Source organism: Pristiophorus japonicus, chromosome 3 (genome assembly GCF_044704955.1).
Source record: "Pristiophorus japonicus isolate sPriJap1 chromosome 3, sPriJap1.hap1, whole genome shotgun sequence".
NCBI lineage: Eukaryota > Metazoa > Chordata > Chondrichthyes > Pristiophoridae > Pristiophorus > Pristiophorus japonicus.
This window is the reverse complement of record NC_091979.1, coordinates 71,044,637-71,072,374: the sequence shown is the minus strand read 5'-3', so window position 1 is coordinate 71,072,374 and position 27,738 is coordinate 71,044,637. Positions and strand designations below refer to the sequence as shown.

Below are 27,738 nucleotides of genomic sequence, written 5' to 3'. Positions count from 1 at the left end.
ATCATTGCAGGGTCCTCAACTATTCACAATCTATATTAATGACTTGGATGAAAGGATTGAGTGTAATGTAGCCAAGTTTGCTGATGATATAAAGATGGGTGGGAAAGCAAATTGTGAGGAGGACACAAAAAATCTGTAAAGTGAAATAGACAGGCTAAGTGAATGGGAAAAATTTGGCACATGGAGTACAATGTGGGAAAATGTGAGGTTATCCACTTTGGCAGAAATAATAGAAAAGCAAATTATAATTGAAAAGAGAAAAGTTGCAATACAGAGAGACCTGGGGATCCTTGTGCATGAAACACAAAATGTTAACATAGAAACATAGAAAATAGGTGCAGGAGTAGGCCATTCAGCCCTTCTAGCCTGCACCGCCATTCAATGAGTTCATGGCTGAACATGCACTTCAGTACCCCCTTCCTGCTTTCTCGCCATACCCCTTGATCCCCCGAGTAGTAAGGACTTCATCTAACTCCCTTTTGAATATATTTAGTGAATTGGCCTCAACTACTTTCTGTGGTAGAGAATTCCACAGGTTCGCCACTCTCTGGGTGAAGAAGTTTCTCCTCATCTCGGTCCTAAATGGCTTACCCCTTATCCTTAGACTGTGACCCCTGGTTCTGGACTTCACCAACATTGGGAACATTCTTCCTGCATCTAACCTGTCTAAACCCGTCAGAATTTTAAACGTTTCTATGAGGTCCCCTCTCATTCTTCTGAACTCCAGTGAATACAAGCCCAGTTGATCCAGTCTTTCTTGATAGGTCAGTCCTACCATCCCGGGAATCAGTCTGGTGAATCTTCGCTGCACTCCCTCAATAGCAAGAATGTCCTTCCTCAAGTTAGGAGACCAAAACTGTACACAATACTCCAGGTGTGGCCTCACCAAGGTCCTGTACAACTGTAGCAACACCTCCCTGCCCCTGTACTCAAATCCCCTCGCTATGAAGGCCAACATGCCATTTGCTTTCTTAACCGCCTGCTGTACCTGCATGCCAACCTTCAATGACTGATGTACCATGACACCCAGGTCTCGTTGCACCTCCCCTTTTCCTAATCTGTCACCATTCAGATAATAGTCTGTCTCTCTGTTTTTACCACCAAAGTGGATAACCTCACATTTATCCACATTATACTTCATCTGCCATGCATTTGCCCACTCACCTAACCTATCCAAGTCAGTCTGCAACCTCATAGCATCCTCCTCGCAGCTCACACTGCCACCCAACTTAGTGTCATCCGCAAATTTGGAGATACTACATTTAATCCCCTTGTCTAAATCATTAATGTACAGTGTAAACAGCTGGGGCCCCAGCACAGAACCTTGCGGTACCCCACTAGTCACTGCCTGCCATTCTGAAAAGTACCCATTTACTCCGACTCTTTGCTTCCTGTCTGACAACCAGTTTTCAATCCACGTCAGCACACTACCCCCAATCCCATGTGCTTTAACTTTGCACATTAATCTCTTGTGTGGGACCTTGTCGAAAGCCTTCTGAAAGTCCAAATATACCACATCAACTGGTTCTCCCTTGTCCACTTTACTGGAAACATCCTCAAAAAATTCCAGAAGGTTTGTCAAGCATGATTTCCCTTTCACAAATCCATGCTGACTTGGACCAATCATGTCACCATTTTCCAAATGCACTGCTATGACATCCTTAATAATTAACATGCAGATACAGCAAGTAATCAGGAAAGCAAATGGAATGTTGGCCTTTATTGCAAGGGGGATACAGTATAAAAGCAGAGAAGTCCTGCTACAACTGTACAGGGTATTGGTGAGGCCACACCTTGAGTACTTCGTACAGTGTTGGTCTCTATTTCAAGAAGGATATTCTTGCATTAGAGGCTGCTCAGAGAAGGTTCACTAGGTTGATTCCTGAGATGAGGGAGTTGACTTATGAGGATAGATTGAGTCGGTTGGGCTGACACACATTGGAGTTCTAAAGAATGAGAGGTGATCTTATTGAAACTTATAAGATAATGAGGGGGCTCGACAAGGTGGATGGGAAGAGGAGAGTTCCATTCACAGGGGAAATTATAACTAGAATAAGGGGCTGCCCATTTAAAACGGAGACGAGAAATGTCTTCTGAGGGGTGTAAATCTATGGAATTCTCTACCCTAGAGAGCAGTGGAGGCTGGGTCATTGAATAAATTTAAGGCGGGGATCGACAGATTTTTGACCGATAAGGCAGTAAAGAGTTATGGGGAGTGGGCAGGGAAGTGGAGCTGAGTCCATGATCAGATCAGCCATGACCTTATTGAATGGCGGAGCAGGCTCGAGGGGCCAAATGCCCAATGGGCGCAGGGTGAGGACGTGCTCCCTTATTGGAGCAGCTAACTCCGACATTCCCTCATATGCCCTGACAGTGCCTCAACTACCTGCAACATTCCCTCCCTCATGTGCCCATACAGTGTTCCCATTTCTCGTGAGAGTGCTGTTATTTTTCCCAACAGTCTCGATACCTTATCACCCACCCCACTGATGGTGTCCAGGAAAGATCACGTAAGGTCAATGCTCTCCGCACTCATAGCCATTATCTGAACCACATCTGTTACATCCTGCACCTCAAGAGAGCACTGTCGAGCTCTCCTTCTGCTCTTCACCCTGGGAGTGGCTCGCTGCATCCCACTGGGAACCCACAGCCTCGGACGGTGGGGCCTGGGGTATGCCTCGCTGCATCCCACTGGGACCCGCAGTCTCGGATGGTGGGGCCCTGGATGTGTCTCGCTGCATCCCACTGGAATCCCCAGTCTCGGACTGTGGGAAACCATGAAATGTCCCAACATCACTCGTACCATTCAGGAAAGGGGCTGGCACCTCAATGGGTGGCACCTGCACTTCCTCCAAAGTGAGTATAACAGTGGGGGCTTCATCTATCCCCTCACCCTCACTCCATGCTCTTGGTCTGGAAGGTGGGATTGAAAGATGTTCTCCTTCAAGTTCGTCCACGTCTGAATCTTCTGCATTGTCAGTGTTAGCCTCAAGTTCTGAAAAATATAACGGAACAGACAAATGGTTAGCAGCAGTGGAGTGGACAGGGTGGTATGAGTAGGCTCACATAGCGCAGGCAGCAGGCTCATTTGAAGGACCATGATGAACGATAACACATTGCATCAACCGAGGCAAAGCTGACGGAGACATCCCCATGAACCGAAGCATGGCTAGCCTGCACAGTACTTAACATTTAGCAAAGCCAGACTCTGGAATTTGCAAAACTTACCCTCTCCCTTGAGTGTGGGCCCAGTTTGTGCAGTGATGGTTGCTTTTCTCGAGGCAGGACCCATCAAAGCAGCGACCCTGTCTTCCAAGGCTGTCAGTGGATGCAGATTTGCCGGGCCTCCTCCTGTTCGAGTTCTTTCCCTTTTGTTGTGTGCCATCTTCCTCTGCAAAGATGGAAACGTAACTTTTTAGGGAGGGTGTCTTTCTGCTGGGTGGGACATATACAGCTGGTCACATTTACAATTGCAACTCCAGTGAACAAATGAAAATATTACTTGACCAAGGTCCTGCCACTTCTTTTTGCACTGGCCTCCAGACCGCGGGGTGGTCACCATTGTACAGTAATCTTCTGCAAATTGGTTCCAGCATTTCTTCATTTCTTTTGGTGAAACTTTTATGTGACCTCTGCTGGTGTCCAACTCGTGCCATCTGGCCTCAATTACAGTAACTAGTGCCTCCACTTCATCCTGTAAGAAATTCTTGGTCCTTGAGCCGCATTGAATATTGTATTGTAACTCCGATTTTTTCCAGTGAGAATTAAATTTCTCACACACAACTGGCTCTTTAAAAATGGCCAAATGCAGACCGGGGAGCTGTACTGGGCATGCGCGCCCATAGCAATCACGTCAAAAACTTTTTTTTTCGCACATGCGCAGAAGGGGGGTGGGGGAGGGTCGTCGCTTTTTCAGCGCAGACATTAGGCTCCACTCCCTGAATCTATAGGACAGGCTGCATGGCACCAATTTAAAAAATAGCACGGGGAAACTTGATACTTATTTTTTTGGAGTCATTGGGATCAGAAAAAACGGGCGTAACTCTGGCAATACGCAAAAAAACGGCATTGGGGAAAATTGAGCCCGTAAATGTACTCTTTTTGCAGGTCTTCATACCTACTGCTGTTTTTTGGGGTTGCAACGCAGGTTTTTCTCGGACGTTTTTTTTCGCCCAGAAGATGGGTGCAGCAAATGTCAAAATTTGGGATGTCGGAAATACGTTCCGAAATCCGGAAATACTTTTCGAAATGTGGAACGGCCTCCGTCCCGAGGTTTCCAGTTTTGGGAGGTCGAACCTGTAATACATTAAGCTATTCTGCAGTTGGTGTGAATTTCAAAAAGGAGTTAGATGTAGTCTTTACGACTAGGGGGTTCAAGGGATATGGCGAGAAAGCAGGAATGGGATACTGAAGTTGCATGTTCAGCCATGAACTCATTGAATGGCGGTGCAGGCTCGAAGAGCCGAATGGCCTACTCCTGCACTTATTTTCTATGTCTATGTCTATGTCTACATGTGCAGAGACACAATTACGCCCAAATCCTTGTAACATAGAAATTAGATGCAGGAGCAGGCCATTCGGCCCTTCGAGCCTGCACCGCCATTCAATAAGATCATGGCTGATCATTCAACCTCAGTACCTTTTTCGTGCTTTCTCTCCATACCCCTTCATCCCTTTGGCCGTAAGGGCCATATCTAACTCCCTTTTGAATATATCGAATGAACTGGCCTCAACAACTTTCTGCGGTAGAGAATGCCACAGATTAACCACTCTCTGAGTGAAGAAGTTTCTCCTCATCTCGATCCTAAATGACTTACCCCTTATTCTTAGACTGTGACCTCTGGTTCTGGAATTCTCCAGCAACGGGAACATTCTTCCTGCCTCTAACCTGTCCAATCCCATCAGAATTTTATATGTTTCTATGAGATCCCCTCTCATTCTTCTAAACTCCAGTGGATACAAGCCCAGTTCATCCAGTCTCTCCTCATATGTCAGTCCTGCCATACCGGGAATCAGTCTGGTGAACCTTCGCTGTACTCCCTCAATAGCAAGAACGTCTTTCCTCAGATTAGGAGACCAAAACTGAACACAGTATTCTAGCTGTGGCCTCACCAAGGCTCTGTACAACTGCAGTAAGACCTCCCTGCTCCTATACTCAAATCCTCTAGCTATGAAGGCCAACATGCCATTTGCCCTCTTCACCGCTTGCTATACCTGCATGCCAACCTTCAATGACTGATGTACCATGACACCCAGGTCTCATTGCACCTCCCCTTTTCCTAATCTGTCACCATTCAGATAATATTCTGTCTTCCTGTTTTTGCCACCAAAGTGGATAACCTCACATTTATCCACATTATACTGCATCTGCCATGCATTTGCCCACTCACCTAACCTGTCCAAGTCACCCTGCAGCCTCTTAGCATCCTCCTCAGCTCACACCGCCACCCAGCTTAGTATCATCTGCAAACTTGCAGATATTACATTCAATTCCTTCATCTAACTCATTGATGTATATTGTAAATAGCTGGGGTCCCAGCATGAACCCTGCGGCACCCCACTGGTCACTGCCTGCCATTCTGAAAAGGACCCTTTTATTCCGACTCTCTCCTTCCTGTCTGCCAACCAGTTTTCTATCCTCGTCAATACATTACCCCCAATACCATGTGCTTTAATTTTGCACACTAATCTCTTGTGTGGGACCCTGTCAAAAGCCTTTTGAAAGTCCAAATACACCAGATCCACCGGTTCTCCCTTATCCACTCGATTAGTTACATCCTCAAAAAAATCTAGAAGATTTGTCAAGCATGATTTCCCTTTCATAAATCCATGCTGACTTGGACCGATCCTGTCACTGCTTTCCAAATGCGCTGCTATTTCATCCTTAATAATTGATTCCAACATTTTGCCCACTACCGATGTCAGCCTAACCGATCTATAATTCCCTGTTTTTTGTCTCCCTCCTTTTTTAAAAAATGGTGTTATATTAGCTACCCTCCAGTCCATAGGAACTGATCCAGAGTCAATAGAATGTTGGAAAATGATGACCAATGCATCCACTATTTCTAGAGCCACTTCCTTAAATAGGGGGCCTCGCATAACAAGATTGCTAATTAGTCCTCCCTCAATACACAACACCCAGTCTAGGATGGTCAGCTCTCTAGTTGGTTCCTCGACATATTGGTTTAGAAAGCCATCCCTAATACACTCCAAGAAATCCTCCTCCACCGCATTGCTACCAGCTTGGTTAGCCCAATCTATATGTAGATTAAAGTCGCCCATAATAACTGCTGTACCTTTATTGCACGCATCCCTAATTTCTTGTTTGATGCCATCCCCAACCTCACTACTACTGTTTGGTGGTCTGTACACAACTCCCACTAACGTTTTCTGCCCTTTGGTATTCCGCAGTTCTACCCATACAGATTCCACATCGTCCAAGCTAATGTCCTTTCTTACTATTGCGTTAATTTCCTCTTTAACTAGCAAGGCTACCCCACCTCCTTTTCCTTTCTGTCTATCCTCCCTGAATGTTGAATACCCCCCGGATGTTGAGTTCCCAGCCTTGGTCACCCTGGAACCATGTCTCCGTAATCCCAATTATATAATAATTGTTAATAGCTGCCTGCACAGTTAATTCATCCACTTTATTACGAATACTCCTTGCATTGAGGCACAGAGCCTTCAGGTTTGTCTTTTTAACACTCTCTGTCCCTTTAGAATTTTGCTGTAATGTGGCCCTTTTTGATTTTTGCTTTGGGTTTCTCTGCCCTCCACTTTTACTATTCTCCTTTCTATCTTTTGCTTTTGCCCCCATTTTATTTCCCTCTGTCTCCCTGCATAGGTTCTCATTGTATGTATGTGTGATTGATGCTGGTAACTAAAATGAAATATGACAGCAATAATGCATATATTTCTTCGGCAACAACATCTGCTAAAGTTACCATAATTTCTAGTGTAATCACACTAACTTAAAAATAAACGGAATCCCTTGGAGATAAAGGGAAACACTTCAAATTTGAATTAAAAATAGAACATGTTAGAAATACACTGCAGATCGATAAGTACCTGAAAATAAGAAAGGAGTTTGACTCTTGATCTTTACTTTTTCTCCCCTCTTTTTTTTCCCACTCATTCCAATAAAGAACTCACTTACCACCCTTTTTCAGTTCTCTTTTCTGATACGGATGGACCTGCTGTGTATTCCCAACAATTTTAATTCTTTTTTGACCACTATTAGTCTTAATAATTGACATTGTAACCACTAACAATTTGTCACATACCGTTTAATTTTTTTAATCGTCACTTTAACAGAAATTGTGAAACCATGCTTTTCCTGTCGTACAGAACTGCTATTTGAAATTATATTGGAAGGAAATTGCCGTTGTAAGTTCCTGCCCACCTGGTATTTAAACTCTTTCCAATGTTACAGTGACAAATATAATTGTCTGCTCAAGAGAAGGACCAAATGGGTCCAGCTGGGATGTGGGATCAATTCCTCAATTATTTTTTAAATGTACCCTGAGGAGAGATGATGTTACAATTACCAATAAGTATCTATAAAGAAATGCTGTTCTTACTAAAAACAAAAAACACTTTATGGTAGCAATTAGTTCAGTGCCAAAATGACGTTTAACAGTGCCACCTAGTGTTACTCAATTATTGCTACCTGAGCAAAGTTAGTGTTTGGTCATAAATGTTGTAAAGACATAAATAATTCAAAGATTAAATACACATTAAAAGTGACAAAATTAATCCATAAAAGATGCAAGACTGGTGAAGGATCCAAACCAATTAATAAGTTGTGATTTATTTTAAAATTCATTTTGGAAATAAAATATTGCTGACTCAATTTCAGTATTTTCTATCTACATTCCTGTTTTCTGAATCATTTTAGCTGTTAACTATTGATTTCTTTTTGTTTTGATACATCTTTTAAGATACTTCTTTAAAAAGTCAATATTATAAAACAGCTCAACTACCTGTTGACACCCTCTGCAACTCGAACCACCTAATCCCACTTACCCCGATCCTTCCTGGCTCCCTCCTGCTTATCTGGCCCAGCCTGCCTACACTTTCCATATCCTTGACCCACAAACACCACAATAAGAGATTCACTAGTATTGGGTGTAAAACTATAATTGGAATTCACATATTGGCCTTTAAAAAATTGAGTTATGTTCATACTTCTTTAAATAAAATTCAGCCATGTTTAGACTTCTTAATCTAATAACTGATTGATTGTGTTAAAATACATTCCCACGAAATCTACATACACACACTTCAATCAGTTTACATTTCCAAACGAATTTGCTGGTTGGTTTAATTTTTTTTTCTTGTACAGGTCTCTTCACCCTACTTCTAGCTGCAATGTTTCCTAGCAACAGTGGAGACAGATTCACATTATCCAAATTGTTAGCTGTAATTTTATGGTATGTACTGATGTATCACTAAAATTTGAACCATATCTTAAATTTTATTCAGTTATATAATTTGATTGTAATTGGTGCCTTTTACTCAGTGATAATGTTTACAGTATTTCTCCTACAATGCAGCTTTATTCTCATCTTTACAGGCGTAACCTGATAATAAAATGATCATATTTCTGCTTATGTTCTTTTAGCATTGGTGGTGTTGCCCTTGTAAGTCTGTCGAGTAATGATGCAGAGGGAAAAGGCACAATAGGTAAGGGATTTTTCTCCCTCCTTTTGTAGATAACACTGCTTTGAAAATAACCATTTATAGTATTATTTACCCTTTGCATACTAACTTCTGCATTGTTCAAAATTGATTTTTTTATTACTGTGCATAACCATTACAAAATACAGTGCCAGCTTTATTAGTTAATCCAGCATCTGTAATTCCAGCACTATGCATTAACAGACTTGTAAAATTGGCTGTAACCTTTGTTTCTCCCTAAGCTTGGCTGTGCACTAATCGGGAAGTCCCGCACAGGCCACACACCAGCTGCTGCCGTGAAAAAAGATATCGTACTGCAAATTTAAAGGGACCGTGCACCCAAAAAAAATTAGAGGGATCATTGGTTACAGCAGTATGAATGAAGTGTTTTCACTCCAAACTCTAGTGATAGGCATTCCATTATAATGTTAATTATATTTTTAAAATTATAATCAATATTTTCTAAATCCATGAGATGTAGTTAAATGACATCCTTTGTGACTGTGACAAAGGCAAACTATCCCTTCTTATCCTTCTTGACTTGTCTGCAGCCTTTGACATGGTTAACCACTCTGTCCTTCTCCAACGCCTCTGTCGCTGGGTGGGACAGCACTCGCCTGGTTCCATTCTTATCTATCTTAATTATCTAGCCAAAGAATCACCTGCAACAGCTTCTCTTCCCACCCCCGCATCGTTACCTCTGGTGTCCCACAAAGATCTATCCTTGGCCCCCTCCTATTTCGCATCTACATGTTGCCCCTTGGCGACATCATCCAAAAACACAGCATCAGTTTCCACATGTACGCTGATGACATTCAGCGCTACCTCACTACCACGTTTCCCGACCCCTCAACGATCTTTAAATTGTCAGACTGCTTGTCCGACATCCAGTTCTGTATGAGCAGAAATTTTCTCAAATTGAATATTGGGAAGACTGAAGCCATTGTTTTCGGTCCCCACCACAAACTCTGTTCCCTAGCTGCTGATTCCATCCCTCTCCCCAACTTCTGTCTGAGGCTGAACCAGACTGTTCGCAACTTTGGTGTCATATTTGACCCTGAAAATGAGCTTTCGACCACATACCCGCAGCATAACTAAGACCGCCTATTTCCACCTCTGTAACATCACCCGTCTCCGCCCTTGCCTCAGCTCATCCACTGCTGAAGCCCTCATCCATGCCTTTGTTACCTCTGGACTTGAATATTCCAATGCATTCCTGGCTGGCCTCCCACATTCTACCCTACGTAAACTAGAGGTGATCCAAAACTTGGCTGCCCGTTTTCTAACTTGCACCAAGGCTCGCTCACCCATCGCTCCCGGTTAAGCAACGCCTTAATTTCAAAATTCTCTTCCTTGTTTAAAATCCCTCCATGGCCTCACCTCTCTGTATCTCTGTCATCTCCTTCAGCCCCACAACCCCCTGCAATGTCTGCACTCCTCGAATTTTGCCCTCTTGAGCATGATAATCATTCAACCATTAGTGACTGTGCCTTCTGTTGCCTATTCCCTAAGCTCCGGAATTCCCTGCGTAAACTTCACCGCCTCTCTACCTTTCTTTTCTCCTTCAAGACACTCTTTAAAACCTACCTCTTTGACCAAGCCCTGCCCTAATTTCTCATTATACGACTCATTGTAAAATATTTTATCTCATTATACTCCTGTGAAGCACCTTGGGATGTTTCACTATGTAAACATAAGTTGCTGTTAAGTCTTACTTCAAGACACTGATAAATGTATGTGGATTATTTAGCACCACTGTTAACACCTGAAATGTAAGAGTTTCAATAGTAGTGCTTATTTTTGTGAAGCTGATATTATTTACTACATTGCTTGGATTAACAGCCTTAAATTGAAGAACTAAAAAAGTGACGGGTTCATCATGGTAGTGGCTTGCACAGTGCGTTATAAAAGTTGATGCTCAGCAAGTATTGCATCTGTTACAGAACAAGCTTCACTTGGAAACCAACATGGCAGAAAAGTTTTCAGAACAGACTGTTGCCAACTGTTAGATGTTATGTTTTTCATGCTAGATATTTTCTCGGGCTCAGCATCATTGGCCACTCCTGCAATTGGAACTCTCATCACTAACAATCCATAGCATACCTTTTCTGTCCAATATCTAGGTAAACAATAGTGAGACTCAGGAATTGTAATAGAGAACTCTTGCACTTTTTTCTGGCTACTTGGAACACATCATGTTCTGCCACATGGTTCTCCATTCCTCAGATAATGGATTGAATACACACTCTGACTAGACTGACATTCAGACTCTGAACTAAAAAGTGGTTTTATTTACATCATAAGAACATAAGAAATAGGAGCAGGAGTAGGCCATACGGCCCCTCAAGCCTGCTCCGCTATTTGATACTATCGTGGCTGATCCGATCATGGTCCACTTCCCTGTCCGCTCCCCATAACCCCTTATTCCCTTATCAGTTAAGAAACTGTCTATTTCTGTTTTAAATTTATTCAATGAACCAGCTTCCACAGCGCTCTAAGGCAGCGAATTCCATAGATTTACAACCCTCTGAGAGAAGAAATTACTCCTCATCTCAGTTTTAAATATTCTACGATTATGCCCCCTAGTTCTCGTCTCCCCTATCAGTGGAAACATCCTCTCTGCATCCACCCTGTCAAACCCCCTCATAATCTTATATGCTTTGATAAGATCACACCTCATTCTTCTGAATTCTAGTGAATAGAGGCCCAACCTACTTAACCTTTCCTCATAAGTCAACCCCCTCATCTCTGGAATCAACCTAGTGAACCTTCTCTGAACTGTCTTCAAAGCAAGTATATCCTTTCTTAAATATGGAAACCAAAACTGTATGCAGTATTCCAGGTGTGGCCTCACCAATACCCTGTATAACTTAGCAAGGCTTCCCTGTTTTTATACTCCATCCCCTTTGCAATAAAGGCCAAGATTCCATTGGCCTTCCTGATCACATGCTGTACCTGCATACTAACCTTTTGTGTTTCATGCACAAGTACCCCCAGGTCCCGCTGTACTGCAGCACTTAGCAATTTTTCTCCATTTAAATAATTTGGGCCTGAAATTCCGATTGCGGGCAAACGAGTGAAAAAGAGAAAAAAGATGTGCACATACCTGTTGCTGCTGCGCCCGTTCGAACTTCCGAGCCTGAGGCCTCTGGTGACTGCACGTCGCAGCGCGTGCACGTGGGGACGTGCGCAGGCCGGGAGCTGGAGACAGCAGCCAATCAGGTTAGTATATTTTCTCATTCAAAATAATAGGAGTTCCGTAAGTCTGGAGCTCCTATGAATGAGAAACCACCCCCCAAACACCCAAAACACAATAAAAAATAGAAAATAAACCACACACTTAACATTCATTTAACTTAAAGTTCTTTTAAAAAATAAAGTCGGGAAAATATTTTTGAATATTTTTTTAATTAAGCCTTAAAATAAAGTTACTGTAGTGGGGAAGGTTTTTAAAAATAAAATGTGTTTTTATAACTTTGTTTTAAACTGTTTCTGTGTATTTTTAAACACTTGCGCCTGTAAAAGTAGGCTATACGCATGCTTTTTCAGGCGCAAGATTTTAAAGGACATTTGCAGGACAAGATATTCGTAAATATCGGAAATGTTGCCCTGTAAGTGTCCTCGCTCCCGATATGCGCGAGATCTGTCAAGCCAGAAACTTGACAGATCGGAAAAGCCGGTTTTCAGCGCATCCGCATTGCGCGCTGAAACCCGGCTTTTCCGATGCCTTCCCGGGTCCGTAGAAACTTCGTACGGACTCGGGACATTGGAATTTCAGGGCCATTAACTTGCTCTTTGATTTTTTTTCTGCCAAAGTGCATAACCTCACACTTTCCAACATTACACTCCATCTGCCAAATTTTTGCCCACTCACTTAGCTTGTCTATGTCCTTTTGCAGATTTTTTGTGTCCTCACACATTGCTTTTCCCCCCATCTTTGTATCATCAGCAAACATGGCTATGTTACACTTCTTCCAAGTCATTAATATAGATTGTAAAATAGTTGAGGTCCCAACACTGATCACTGCAGCACCCCACGAGTTACTGATTGCCAACCTGAGAATGACCCATTTATCCCGACTCTCTGTTTTCTGTTAGTTAGCCAAACCTCTATCCATGCTAATATATTACCCCCAACCCCGTGATCTTTTATCTTGTGCAGTAACCTTTTATGTGTCAACTTGTCAAATGCCTTCTGGAATTCCAAATACACCACATGCACTGGTTCCCCTTTATCCATCCTATTTGTTACATCCTCAAAGAATGCCAACAAATTTGTCAAACATGACATTCTTTTCATAAATCAATGCTGACTCTGCCTGACTGAATTATTTTTTTCCAAATGTCCTGCTACTGCTTCTTTAAGAATGGACTCCAACATTTTCCCAACGACAGATGTTCGGCTAACTGGTCTATAGTTTCCTGCTTTTTGTTTGCCTCCTTTTTTAAATAGGGGTTTACATTTCCAGTTTTCCAATCTGACAGTTAAATAAACAGTAAAATGTAAGTATTCTATTCTCCTCGGTACGTAAAATAGTAGAGGATACTCACTTTCTGTCTCAACATAGAGCAGAAACATAGAAAATAGGTGCAGGAGTAGGCCATTCGGCCCTTCGAGCCTGCACTGCCATTCAATGAGTTCATGGCTGAACATGCAACTTCAGTACCCCATTCCTGATTTCTTGCCATACCCCTTGATCCCCGTAGTAGTAAGGACTACGTCTAAGTCCTTTTTGAATATATTTAGTGAATTGGCCTCAACAACTTTCCGTGGTAGAGAATTCCACAGGTTCACCACTCTCTGGGTGAAGAAGTTTCTCCTCATCTCGGTCCTAAATTGCTTACCCCTTATCCTTAGACTGTGACCCCTGGTTCTGGACTTCCCCAACATTGGGAACATTCTTCCTGCATCTAACCTGTCTAAACCCGTCAGAATTTTAAACGTTTCTATGAGATCCCCTCTCATTCTTCTGAACTCCAGTGAATACAAGCCCAGTTGATCCAATCTTTCTTGATATGTCAGTCCCGCCATCCCGGGAATCAGTCTGGTGAACCTTCGCTGCACTCCCTCAATAGAAAGAATGTCCTTCCTCAAGTTAGGAGACCAAAACTGTACACAATACTCCAGGTGTGGCCTCACCAAGACCCTGTACAACTGTAGTAACACCTCCCTGCCCGTGTACTCAAATCCCCTCGCTATGAAGGCCAACATGCCATTTGCCTTCTTAACTGCCTGCTGTACCTGCATGCCAACCTTCAATGACTGATGTACCATGACACCCAGGTCTCGTTGCACCACCCTTTTCCTAATCTGTCACCATTCAGATAATAGTCTGTCTCTCTGTTTTTACTACCAAAGTGGATAGCCTCACATTTATCCACATTATACTTCATCTGCCATGCATTTGCCCACTCACCTAACCTATCCAAGTCACTCTGCAGCCTCATAGCATCCTCCTCGCAGCTCACACTGCCACCCAACTTAGTGTCATCTGCAAATTTGGAGATACTACATTTAATCCCCTCGTCTAAATCATTAATGTACAATGTAAACAGCTGGGGCCCCAGCACAGAACCTTGCGGTACCCCACTAGTCACTGCCTGCCATTCTGAAAAGTATCCATTTACTCCTACTCTTTGCTTCCTGTCTGCCAACCAGTTCTCAATCTACGTCAGCACACTATCCCCAATCCCATGTGCTTTAACTTTGCACATCAATCTCTTGTGTGGGACTTTGTCGAAAGCCTTCTGAAAGTCCAAATACACCACATCAATTGGTTCTCCCTTGTCCACTCTACTGGAAACATCCTCAAAAAATTCTTGAAGATTTGTCAAGCATGATTTCCCTTTCACAAATCCATGCTGACTTGGACCTATCATGTCACCTCTTTCCAAATGCGCTGCTATGACATCCTGAATAATTGATTCCATCATTTTACCCACTACCGATGTCAGGCTGACCGGTCTATAATTCCCTGTTTTCTCTCTTCCCTCCTTTTTTAAAAAGTGGGGTTACATTGGCTACCCTCCACTCCATAGGAACTGATCCAGACTCTATGGAATGTTGGAAAATGACTGTCAATGCATTTGCTATTTCCAAGGCCACCTCCTTAAGTACTCTGGGATGCAGACCATCAGGCCCTGGGGATTTATCGGCCTTCAATCCCATCAATTTCCCCAACACAACTTCCCGAGTAATAAGGATTTCCCTCAGTTCCTCCTTCTTACTAGACCCTCTGACCCCTTTTATATCCAGAAGGTTGTTTGTGTCCTCCTTAGTATATACCGAACCAAAGTACTTGTTCAATTGGTCTGCCATTTCTTTGTTCCCTGTTATGACTTCCCCTGATTCTGACTTCAGAGGACCTACGTTTGTCTTAACTAACCTTTTTCTCTTTACATATCTATAGAAGCTTTTGCAGTCTTTTTTAATGTTCCCTGCAAGCTTCCTCTCATACTCTATTTTCCCTGCCCTAATCAAACCCTTTGTCCTCCTCTGCTGAGTTCTAAATTTCTCCCAGTCCCTGGGTTCGCTGCTATTTCTGGCCAATTTGTATGCCACTTCCTTGGCTTTAATACTATCCCTGATTTCCCTTGATAGCCACAGTTGAGCCACCTTTCCTTTTTTATTTTTAAGCAAGACAAGGATATACAATTGTTGTAGTTCATCCATGCGGTCTCTAAATGTCTGCCATTGCCCATCCACTGTCAACCCCTTAAGTATCATTCGCTAATCTATCCTCGCCAATTCACGCCTCATACCTTCAAAGTTACCCTTCTTTAAGTTCTGGACCATGGTCTCTGAATTAACTGTTTCATTCTCCATCCTAATGTAGAATTCCACCATATTATGGTTACTCCTCCCCAAGGGGCCTCGCACAACGAGATTGCTAATTAATCCTCTCTCATTACACAACACCCAGTTTAAGATGGCCTCCCCCCTAGTTGGTTCCTCGACATATTGGTCTAGAAAACCATCCCTTATGCACTCCAGGAAATCCTCCTCCACCGTATTGCTTCCAGTTTGGTTAGCCCAATCTATATGCATATTAAAGTCACCCATGATAACTGCTGCACCTTTATTGCATGCACCCCTAATTTCCTGTTTGATGCCCTCCCCAACATCATGACTATTGTTTGGAGGTCTGTACACAACTCCCACTAATGTTTTTTGCCCTTTGGTGTTCTGCAGCTCTACCCATATAGATTCCACATCATCCAAGCTAATGTCCTTCCTAACTATTGCATTAATTTCATCTTTAACCAGCAATGCTACCCCACCTCATTTTCCTTTTATTCTATCCTTCCTGAATGTTGAATACCCTTGGATGTTGAGTTCCCAGCCCTGATCATCCTGGAGCCACGTCTCTGTAATCCCAATCACATCATATCTGTTAACATCTATTTGCACAGTTAATTCATCCACCTTATTACGGATACTCCTTGTATTAAGACACAAAGCCTTCAGGGTTGTTTTTTTAACACCCTTTGTCCTTTTAGAATTATGATGTAGTGTGGCCCTTTTTGTTTCTTGCCTTTGTTTACTCGGCCTTCCACTATTGCTTTTTACCTTTCTACCATCTGTTTCTGACTCCATATTACTTTGCCCTGTCTCACTGCATAGGTTCCCATCCCTCTGCCATATTAGTTTAAACACTCCCGAACTGCATTAGCAAATGTTACCCCTAGGACATCAGTTCCAGTCCTCCCCAAGTGCAGACCGTCCCTTTTGTACAGGTCCCACTTCCCCAGAACTGGTTTCAATGTCCCAGGAATTTGAATCCCTCCCTCTTGCACCACTGCTCAAGCCACGTATTTATTCTAACTATTCTGCTCCCTCTACTCTGATTTGCACATGGCTTAAATCTAGCCTCGCTGCATTACTATCCCAAGACACAACTTAAAAGTCAGAGCTCTTGGGCTGCTTTCTCCAAGACTGAAACACTGACTAGATTTATTATTTAACTACACATGAAGCCCAACATAAAGGCATTACCTGCCCACTGAGTTGTCCATCAAAAAGATCTGAACCCAATCAGTGACCCCATCAAGGTCTCAGACACAGGAACAGGAGTAGGCAATTCGGCCGTTCGAGCCTATTCCACTATTCACTAAGATCATGGCTGATCTGTATCCTAACTCCATCCATAACCCTTATATCATTGGCTAACAAAAATCTATCCATCTCAAATATAAAATTATTAATTGAGGTAGCGTCTACTGCTGTTTTAGGAGAGTGTTCCCTAACTTCTCTCCAGAATGGCCTGGCTCTGACTTTAAGGTTATGTCACCTTTTCCTATGCTCCCCCACCAGCGGAAATAGTTTTTTTATCTACCATATCAATTCCTTTCAAAATCCTTTAAACCTCATTCAATCATCCCTTAACCTTCTGTATCCCAGGGAATAAAAGCCTATTTTAAGTAATTTAACCCTTGGAGTCCTGGTAACATTCTGGTGAATCTGTGCTGCTCTCTTTCCAAGGCCAATATGTCTTTTACAAGGAGCAGTGCCTAGAACTGTGCACAGCAGGGCTTTGTATCGTTATCTCGCAACCTCCTCCCTTTATAATTCTAGCCCTCTAGTTATATTCCATTAGCCTTTTTGATTATTTATTTGTATCTAATTACCACATTTTAGTGATCTATGTACATGAGCCCCTCCATCCCTTTGGACCTCCTCTGTTCCTAGCGTTTCACGATTTAAAAAAAAACTCTGATCTATCCTTTTTTGGTCCAAATGGATGACCTCACTCTTACCTGTGTTGAAATCCATCTGCCACAGATTCACCCACTCACTCAATCTATCAATGTCTCTTTGTAATTTTATGCTCCTGTCTACACTACTTACTACGGCACCAATCTTTTTGTCATCAGCAAACTTGGACATATGGCTCTCTGTTGTGTTATCCAAGTCATTAGTAAATATAGTGAATAATTGAGGCCCCAGCACAGATCCTTGTGAGACACCACTAGTCACTTCCTTCCAATTTGAGTACATACCCATTATCCCTACTCTCTGTCTTCTACCACCTAACCAGTCTCCTAACCAGGTCAATAATTTTCCTTCAATTCCATGAGCTTTAATTTTAGCTAACAGACTCTTAGATATAACCTGACCACATTCCTTCTGGAAGTCTATATGAACTACATCCATAGGCATTCCCCTGTCTAATGTTTGAATCACTTCCTCAAAAATGTAATTAGGTTCGTTAGATATGACCTAAACTTTACAAATTCATGTTGGCTCTCCCTAATTAGCTCAGATTTCTCTTAAGTATTCAGTCACTTTGTCCTTAATCACATATTCTCCGCAACAGATGTTCGACTAACAAGTCTATTATTTTCTGGTTTCTCTCTCACCTTTCTTAATAGCTGTCAATCAAATCCACTACCCCAGGCTGCGTCAAGGTGGCTTGAGAACATCACTGCAGACATGCTTACCCATATAATTATGATCCAAACCCCTTTGAAATTATACTGTAAAAAAGGTGACTGCCTCTAAAGTAATTACCAAAGAATGAACATTCATCAATATTGTTTGAATAGCCAATCTTTGATAATTGCCATGATGTTTATGATTGATGTGAAGGCAGCCTGTCTGGTCTGAGCTGATGGCTTTTCTGATGAGAAGTACTTTGTATAACCTTGAATGTGTTTAGCAATACAAAATGCCAATTAAAAATTCAACACAGCCAAAATGTACATTTTAACACACCAGGAATTGTTTGTCCTTGAAAGACATTACTGAAGTAATAGTGAACCAGAGCTCCCTCCTGGCTCAGCTACAGTTTCCACAAACGCTTCCCCACCCATGCTACCTGTAGCCAAATAGCGTCTGGCATTCGGTATCTAACTTCCCTGTTCAAGAATGGTTACTTGGGTGAGGTAGTGCAAGGCTGCAGCTATGTGTGATTTTATACCTCAGCATAAATATTGCCATCAGACATTATGAAAAGATCTTACCCTTTGGCCTTGTCTTAAATTTTTTTTTTAATTGAATTAATTCTGCAAAGCAAAATATAACTGCATATGAGCATCAAGTGCACAAGCACTTGCAGGTGTTTTGGTTTTGGCAAGGAAGATAAGATCTGATAAGTTTTTATCTAATAGAAGTAATACTAAAAAAGAACCTTGATTTTGTTGGCATCGGTAGCATAATATAAGCAAGAACGTGTACAACTGGGACCAGCAATTCTTTTCAAGTTTCTTTCCTTGAAACCTTTTTATTTTAAACAGGTTAAAGGGCTCAATTTTCCCCAAGCCCGTTTTCTGGCGTATTGCCAGAGTTACGCTCGTTTTTCTACCAAAGTTTCCCCGATGTATAATTCGAATTTGGCACCGTGCAGCGTGTCCAGTCGCCTCGGGGAGGGGGCGGGGGGGAGGTGGGGGTGAAGCCTGCTGTCTGCACCGAAAAACGATGCCGTACCTTCTGCGCATGCGCCGGGGGGGGGGGGGGGACAAAGTTACGTTTCTGACGACATTGCAATGTATGCGCATGCGCAGTACAGCTCCAAGTTGGCAATCGGCCATTTTTAAAGAGTCAGTTGTGTGAGTGAGAAGAAGTGTTGTGTATGAGCATTGGAAAAATTTCAGCTACAGCAGTACAAGATGCAACACGGTATATGGACCAAGACTTTCTTACAGGAAGAAGTGGAAGCACTAGTTACTGTGATTGAGAATAGATGGACACCAGCAGAGCTCACGTAAAAGTTCCACCCAAAGTAATGAAGAAAGACTGGAACCAAGTTGCAGAAGATTACTGCACAGTGGTGAACACCACGAGATCTGGAAGCCAGTGTAAAAAGAAGTGGCAGGACCTTGGTCAAATAGTTAGTGTAAGTAATATTTTAATTTATTCACTGGAATTACAATTGTAAATGTGACGATCTATATGTCCCACCCAGCAGAAAGACACCCTCTCTAAAAAGTTAGGTTTTCATCTTTGCAGAGTAAGGTGGCACATAATAAAAGGGAAAGAACTCGAACAGGAGGAGGCCCAGCAAATCTGCACCCACTGACACCCTTGGAAGAGTGGGTCACTGCTTTGATGGTCCTGCCTGTAGAAAAGCAATCACCACTGCACAAGCTGGGCCCACACTCGAGGGAGAGGATAAGTCCTGCAACTTCATCGTGTTTCTTCAAATCAATCTGCTGCCGGGCCTGCGATGTGTGAGCCTACTCATGCCACCCACCCTGCCCCCTCCTCTGCTGCTAACCATTTTGACTGTTCTGTTATCTTTTGCAGAACTTGAGGCCAACCCTGACAATGCAGAGAAGATTCAGATCCTGAAAAGGAGAACATCTTCCAATCCAACCCTCCAGACCAAGAACATGGAGGTGAGGGGGCGGGGATGGAACAGGATGAAGCTCCCACTGTTGCACTGACTTTGGAGGAAGTGCTGCTCATTGCAGTGATAGTCCCTTCTGTGACTAGTGGTTCGAATGCTGGTGAGACATTCTATGGTTTCACCTTCCGAGGTTGCGGGTCCCAGTGGTGTGGTGCAGCAAGGCACACCCAGGGCCCCCCCTTCCGAAGTTGCGGGTCCCAGTGGTGTGGTGCAGTGAGGCACACCCAGGGCCCCCCTTCCGCAGTTGTGGGTCCCAGTGGTGTGGTGCAGTGAGGCACTCCCAGGGCCCCACCTTCCGAGATTGCGGGTCCCACTGGTGGTGTGCGAGCCACACCCTTGGGGAGGAGGGGAAGGAGATCTCGACCGCGCTCTCCTGAGGTGCAGGATCTAACAGATGTGATTCAGATGATGTCATTGAGTGCAGAGATCATTGACCTTACCCGATCACTCCTGGATGCCATCAGTGGGGTGAGTGATGAGGTAGCGGGACTGTCGGGAGAAGTAACTGCAATGACACGAGAAATGGGAATGATGTCCGGGACCATCAGTGAGGGAATAGTGGCCATGAGGGAGGGAATGTCAGAGGTAGTGAAAACATTGTCACTGACCATGAGGGAGGGAATGTTACAAGCAGTTCAGACAGTTTTGCTCACCATGAGGGAGGGAATGTTGCAGGTCGTTGAGACACTGTCAGGGCGCATAAGAGACGGCAGATTGGAGTTAGCTGCTGCAATAAGGGAACACGCCCAGACCTTGTGCCCATTGTCAGAATCAACTGTCACTCCCACTCTAATCTCTACACCAGCCTCTGAAGAGCCCAAAGCCATGCCTTCCAACTTGCCGCCTGCCGCCTCTCTCCCCCCTCCTCAACAGGTGCACAATACGCGAGATCTTCGAAAGAATAAGCTAGGTACTAAGCCAAGAAACACTGCGCCACCGTCTGCAGGCAGGGGTGGTGGAGAGTCCAAGATCAAGCACAGTGGGCAGTCTTAGAATAAGGTGGAGGAGAGATGGTGCAGCCTTTCTTTGCTATTGTTGTTATTATTGCTGTTACTGTTGTAACAGTTCTCAAATTAAAAGTTTTTTGTAAGTTATGTAAATTTACAAGTTTAAAAGTTTGTAAGTGATCTTCACTGAAAACTTTAAAGTTTGTTCCAAGAAGTTGAGGCACTGTCAGGGCACATGAGGGAGGGAATGTCGGAGTTAGCTGCTCCAATAAGGGAACACGCCCAGACCCCACGCCCATTGACAGAATCAACTGCCACTCCCACTACAATCCCCAGACCAGTCTCTGAAGAGGCCCAAGCCAGGTCTTCCACATTACCGCCTGCCCACGCACCCCCATCAAGAAGTGCGCATTACCCAAGATGGTCGAAAGAATAAGCTTGGTGCCAACCCGAGAAACACTGCGCCACCGCCTGCGGGCAGGGGTGGAGTCACCAAGACCAAGCACAGCGGACAGTCTTAGAATAAGGTGGAGGAGAGATGGGTGCAGCCTTTCTTTGCGGCTGCTGTTATTATTATTGTTACTGTTGTAACTGTTCTCAAATTAAAAGGTTTTTGTAAGTTATGTAAATTAACAAGTTTAAAAGTTTTTAAGTAATCTTAAAGAGTGATCTTAAAGTAAAGTTTGATACAAGAATAATTTTATTGCAGTTAAGTACAAAAGAACAGTGTTAAACTTTTGAATACAATATATTTTACATTAAAACTGACTCATTTAGATTATTTGTTCCATTAACACACCACAACATTACGGAACAGCTCCAAACAGTAAACATGGTCCATGGAATATCGCTGAGCCCTCAGGCATCAGTAAAGCATTCACGGATGAGCTGCTGACGCAAGGCTCGAGCAATCGTTGAAGGGGCAAGATGGCCCGCCCTCCTCCTCAGCCGTCATGCTCCGGCCTCAGGCACTTGCATGGCTTCTTTATCCTCGTCGTCGTCCTCCTGCTCATCATCTGCATCTTCCCATCATTATCACCTCACCGCAGGTGGATCTTCCACCAACAGGTGCTGCTGCTTCATGATGGCTAAGTTATGCAGCATGCAGCACACAACAGTGAACTGACAGACAATCTCAGTGGAGTACAGCAAGTAGCCTCCGGAATGGTCCAGGCATCGGAAACGCTGTTTCAAGATGCCAATGGTCCTCTGTCTGATGCTGCGTGTTGCAATATGCGACATGTCTCCTCACCAAGCTCGAGGGTCGAAGCGTTGACCGGCAGAATCGCTCTCTCGCACGGACACCGGGGCTCAGCTTCAAAAGAAGCCCAGGGGGGTGGGGGGGATGGGGAAGATGTTTGCCGAGTCCCTGTGTCCAGGCGAGGGAACGATTCTGCCAGCCGACCCTCTAGTCCAGTGAGGAGATGTTTGGTTGGTGGGGTAGTACTTTGAAAAAAAATCGAAAATTAAAGAATTACATTCGACTTTGTTGCCCCCACATGTCCTCATTGAATGCCTAGCTTCCCGTTCTAAGCAAGCCTATTGCGCATGCGCAGACCAGGGTGTGGTCCATACTAGGTCGTTGTCCTTGGAGAGAGAGAGGAGAGAAGCTTTAACTCCTTGTCCTGCTGTTTTGAGCTTCTTGCAAAGGTACAATTTAATTATGAGGGCAATATTGACAATGCCATACCTTGTGCAAGCCTTCCGCATGATGGTGCTGCGGAGGAGACGATTGATTCGACGTCATCGCATGAGGAACCTCCGAGCACGTAGGATGATGGGCAGGAGGCCTTACCCACATCGAGTATATCGAGACAGGCGTTCATACCTGCACCTGAGTGATGCAGACTGTGTCAGAAGGCTCAAAGAAGTTGTAACTGAGATCTGTGAGTTAGTAAAAGCAGACCTGCAACCTAGAAGCGTCAGGAGAATTGCTTTGTCAGTTGAAGTGAAGGTTACAGCTGCACTTTCAATCTGTGCATCTGGATCATTCCAGGCCACAACTAGGGATGTGTGCGCCATTTCTCAACATGCAACACATATCTGCATTTGGCAGGTGACTACTGCACTATATGCTCGGAGGAATGACTACATAAAAGTTCCCAGAGTTCCCCATGACCGCACAGGCAATGCGTGACAGGGCTGTAGGCTTCTCCAGGATTGCTGGCTTCCCAAAGGTGCAGGGCTGCATTGATTGTACCCCCATTGCCTTGCGAACAGCTTTGGAGGATTCCGAGATGTATAGGAACAGAAAAAGCTTCCACTCCGTGAATGTGCAGCTCGGGTGTAACGACATGCATCGCATCATGTCAGTTGATGCGAGATACCCTGGGAGGACGCATGATACATTCATCCTACATGAGAGCGCTATATCTGCCATGTTGCAGCAGCAGCCAGAAGGGCAGAGCTGGCTGCTGGGAGACAAAGGGTACGGCCTCGCCACCTGGCTCATGACACCCCTACGCGTAACCCGGACAGAAGTTGACCAGGAATACAACATGTCGCACATTGCGCCACACAGCATAATAGAGAGGACCATTGACATCTTGATGCCTCGACCATTCCGGAGGCTACTTGCAATACTCCCCTGAGTTTGTCGGTCAGTTCACTGTTGTGTGCTGCATGCTGCATAACTTAGCCATCAAGAGACAGCAGCAACTGCTAGTAGCAGACCCACCTGAGGTGAGAGTAGCTGATGATGAGGAGGAAGATGCAGATGATGAGGAGGACAAGGAAGCCATGCAACTACCTGAAGTCATGCGACTATCTGAACCCAGAGCACGATGGCGGAGGAGGGTGGACCATCGTGCCCCTTTAATGATTGCTCGAGCCTTGCGACAGCAGCTCATCCATGAGCGCTTTTGCTGCCTGAATGCTCAGTGGCAACTATTCCAAATGGACCATGTTTACTGTTTGGACCTGTGCCGTAATGTTGTGTTGTGTTAATGGAATAAATAATGGAAATGATTCTTCTTTAGTTCAAAAAGGTATGTTAATAATGGAACAAATAATGGAAATGATTCAGTTATAATTTAAAATATATTTTATTCAAAAGTTTAATGCTTGTTTGTACTTAACTTTAATAAAAATATTCTTGTATCAAACTTTAAAGTTTTCAGTGAAGATCACTTACAAACTTTTAAACTTGTAAATTTACAGAACTTACAAAAAACTTTTAATTTGAGAACTGTTACAACAGTAACAACAATAATAATAACAACAACAGCAGCAAAGAAAGACTGCACCCATCTCTCCTCTACCTTATTCTAAGACCGCCCGCTGCGCTTGGTCTTGGTGACTCCACCCCTGCCCGCAGGCGGTGGCACAGCATTTCTCAGGTTGGTACCAAGCTTATTCTTTCGACCATCTTGGGCAATGCGCACTTCTTGATGGGGGCCTGGGCAGGTGGTAATGTGGAAAGCCCAGTTTCTGCCTCTTCAGAGGCCGGTCTGGGGATTGTAGTGGGAGTGGCAATTGATTCTCTCAATGGGTGTGGGGTCTGGGCATGTTCCCTTATTAGAGCAGCTAACTCCGTCATTCCCTCCCTCGTGTCCTGACAGTGTCTCAACTACCTGCAACATTCCCTGCCTCATGTTCACCGATAATATTCCCATTTTTCGTGAGTGTTACTTCTCCCGACAGTCCTGAAACCTTATCACCCACCCCTCTGATGGTGTCCATGAATGATCGTGTAAGGTCAATGCTCTCCGCACTCATTGCCATCGTCTGAACCACATCTGTTGGATCCTGCACCTCAGGAGAGTGCTGTCGAGCTCTCCATCCCCATCTCACCCTGGGTGTGGCTCGGTACATCCCACTGGGACCCGCAGCTTCAGACGGTGGGGCCCGGGGTATGCCTTGCTGCACCCCACTGGAACCCGCAGCCTCGGACGGTGGGGCCCTGGGTGTGCCTCGCTGCATTCCACTGGGACCCACAGCCTCGGATGGTGGGGCACTGGGTGTGCCTCGCTGCATCCCACTGGGACCCACAGCCTCGGATGGTGGGGCCCTGATTGTGCCTCGCTGCACCCCACTGGAATTCCCAGCCTCAGATTGTGAGAAACCATGGAATGTCCCAACACTCATACCACTCAGGAAAGGGCCTGGCACCTCAATGGGTGGCACCTGCACCTCCTCCAGAGTGAGTCCATGAGTGGGGGCTGCATCCATCCCCTCCTCCTTCTCCCCCTCACCCCCATGCTCTTGGCCTGGAAGGTGGGATTGGAAGATGTCCTCCTCTTCAGGCTCGTCCACCTCTGAATCTTTTTCTGCATCAGCTTCAGCCTCATCAGGGTTGGCCTCAAGTTCAGCAAAATATAACAACAGACAAATGGTTAGCAGCAGAGGAGGGGGCATGAGTAGGCTCACACAGCGTAGGCAGCAGGCTCATTTGAAGGACCACGATGAACAATAGCACATTGCATCAACCGAGGCATCCCCATGAACCGAAGCATGGCTAGCCCGCGCAGTATTTAACATTTAGCAAAGCCAGGCTATTGAATTTGCAGGACTTACCCTCTCCCTCGAGTGTGGGCCTGGCTTGTGCAGTGGTGGTTGCTTTGCTCCAGGCAGGACCCATCAAAGCAGCGACCCTGTCTTCCAAGGGTGTCAGTGGGTGCAGATTTGCTGGGCCTCCTCCTGTTCGAGTTCTTTCCGTTTTGTTGTGTGTCCCCCTTCCTCTGCAAAGATGAAAATGTAACTTTTTAGAGAGAGTGTCTTTCTGCTGGGTGGGACATTTACAGATGGTCACAATTGTAATTCCAATGAATAAATGAAAATATTACTTACACCAACTACTTGACCAAGGCCCTGCCACTTCTTTTTGCACTGGCCTCCAGACGTCGGGGTGGTCACCATTGCACAGTAATCTTCTGCAAGTTGGTTCCAGCGTTACTTCATTTCTTTTGGTAAAACTTTTATATTACCTCTGCTGGTATCCAGCTCCTGCCCTCTGGCCTCAATTACAGTAACTAGTGCCTCCACTTCATCCTGTGAGAAATTCTTTGTTCTCACACACAACCGGCTCTTTAAAAATGGCCGAATGCAGACTGGGAGCTGTACTGGGCATGTGCGCCCATAGCAGTTACGTCAAAAACGGCATTCTTTTTTTGCACGTGCGCAGAAGGTGGGTGGGGGGGGGGCGAGTCGTTCTTTTCGGTGCAGACATTAGTTCCACCCCCCGAAGCTAAAGGACAGGTTGCGCGGTGCCAAGTTCAAAAAATAGAACGGGGAAATTTGCAAGTTTTTTTGGGGAGTAGTCGGGGCCAAAAAAAAACGGGCGTAACTCATGCAATATGGCATTGGGGAAAATTGAGCTCATTGAAGTACTACAACTGAATTATTTTGATTTTCACTATCCAAATTTGTGCCTGTTGCTGTAATTATTAATAGTTTTTGTCTGTGTCTGTTTTTAAAAAAATAAATAAATACAGTGACATGAAGTTTGTGTTGTGGTTGTTGCACAAAACAACCTTCGGATGAGGTTTTAATATGGCTAGTGACAGTCATAATTTTCAGACACAGCACAGAAATTGTGCCATAAATTTAGGATTATAATTGAGCACAATTAAAATATTAAAATGAAGCACAGGCTCGCAAAAGACTTTAAAGAGTGCATTTTCTAGCAGTGAGATCATTCACACTAATACAGAACTAGCAAACAAGGGCACAGAAATTGAGCAGAAATCCATATTGTCAGATTCCAGCTCACATCATGCAGCCTAAGGTGCATACTGTAAGCTTCATTTTGGTAATTAAATTGAAGAAAATTGCATTTAATGAAACTGCATACAATTCCCTGATTTCCGAGTGGTGAGTGGCCACCTTGGCCATAGAAAATGTTCATTAAAGTTGAGGCAATTTCTAGCCTTTGAGGAAATTACTTGTTAAAATGTGAACTGTAAAAATTCTGATAGATTGAATTTTTCATAGTGTAATTTTTCATTGAGCTTTTCCTTGCTGAATTTTAGTTTGCCAAAGTTTCTAGTTGTAGCAAACCATAGCAGATGTTAGATTTATAAAGTCCAATGTAATGGCTCCCTCCATCCAATACCCCAGCATATTGAAGCAGGATAAGATAGTCTCCTGAAGATTGCAGTCACAGGCCTCCATAGCAGCAGCGTGAGCATTGACAAAATATTCTCTCACTGTTTGCAGTATCTCTGTTACTGTTCTCTTATATTGTTGATAACTCTTTCCCTTCAAGCTCTGTACCACTATCTTTCAAGATTGTCATCGATGCACTCCTTTTTTAAAAAAAACTACCATTGATCCATCTGTCCAGTTACCACTTGAAGTCAGAGTCAGGTGAATTTATAATGGAAAACAAAGAAATGGCAGACCAGTTGAACAAATACTTTGGTTCTGTCTTCACAAAGGAAGACACAAACAACCTTCCATAAGTACAAGGGGACCGTGGATCTCGTGAGAAAGAGGAACTAAAGGAAATCCTTATTAGGCGGGAAATTGTGTTGGGGAAATTGATGAGATTGAAGGCCGATAAATCCCCGGAGCCTGATGGTCTGCATCCCAGAGTACTTAAGGAAGTAGCCCTAGAAATAGTGGATGCTTGGTGATCATTTTCCAACAGTCTATTGACTCTGGATCAGTTCCTATGGACTGGAGGGTAGCTAATGTAACACCACTTTTTAAAAAAGGAGGGAGAGAGAAAACGGGTAATTATAAACCGGTTAGCCTGACATCAGTAGTGGGGAAAATGTTGAAATCCGTTATTAAAGATGAAATAGCAGCGCATTTGGAAAGCA

The 27,738-nt window shown here is 44.1% G+C and overlaps 1 protein-coding gene across 14 annotated transcripts in view; it reads left to right on the top strand.

The window, feature by feature from the left end:
* LOC139259755 (solute carrier family 35 member F5-like) overlaps nt 1-27,738 on the top strand; it is a 205,733-nt gene that overhangs the window by 111,939 nt on the left and 66,056 nt on the right. For all 14 annotated transcript variants that reach the window (XM_070875446.1, XM_070875455.1, XM_070875454.1 and 11 more), the window contains 2 exons: nt 8,345-8,432; nt 8,624-8,685. In XM_070875446.1, coding sequence (XP_070731547.1) covers nt 8,345-8,432; nt 8,624-8,685 — 150 coding nt within the window. The remainder of the gene's footprint in view (nt 1-8,344; nt 8,433-8,623; nt 8,686-27,738) is intronic.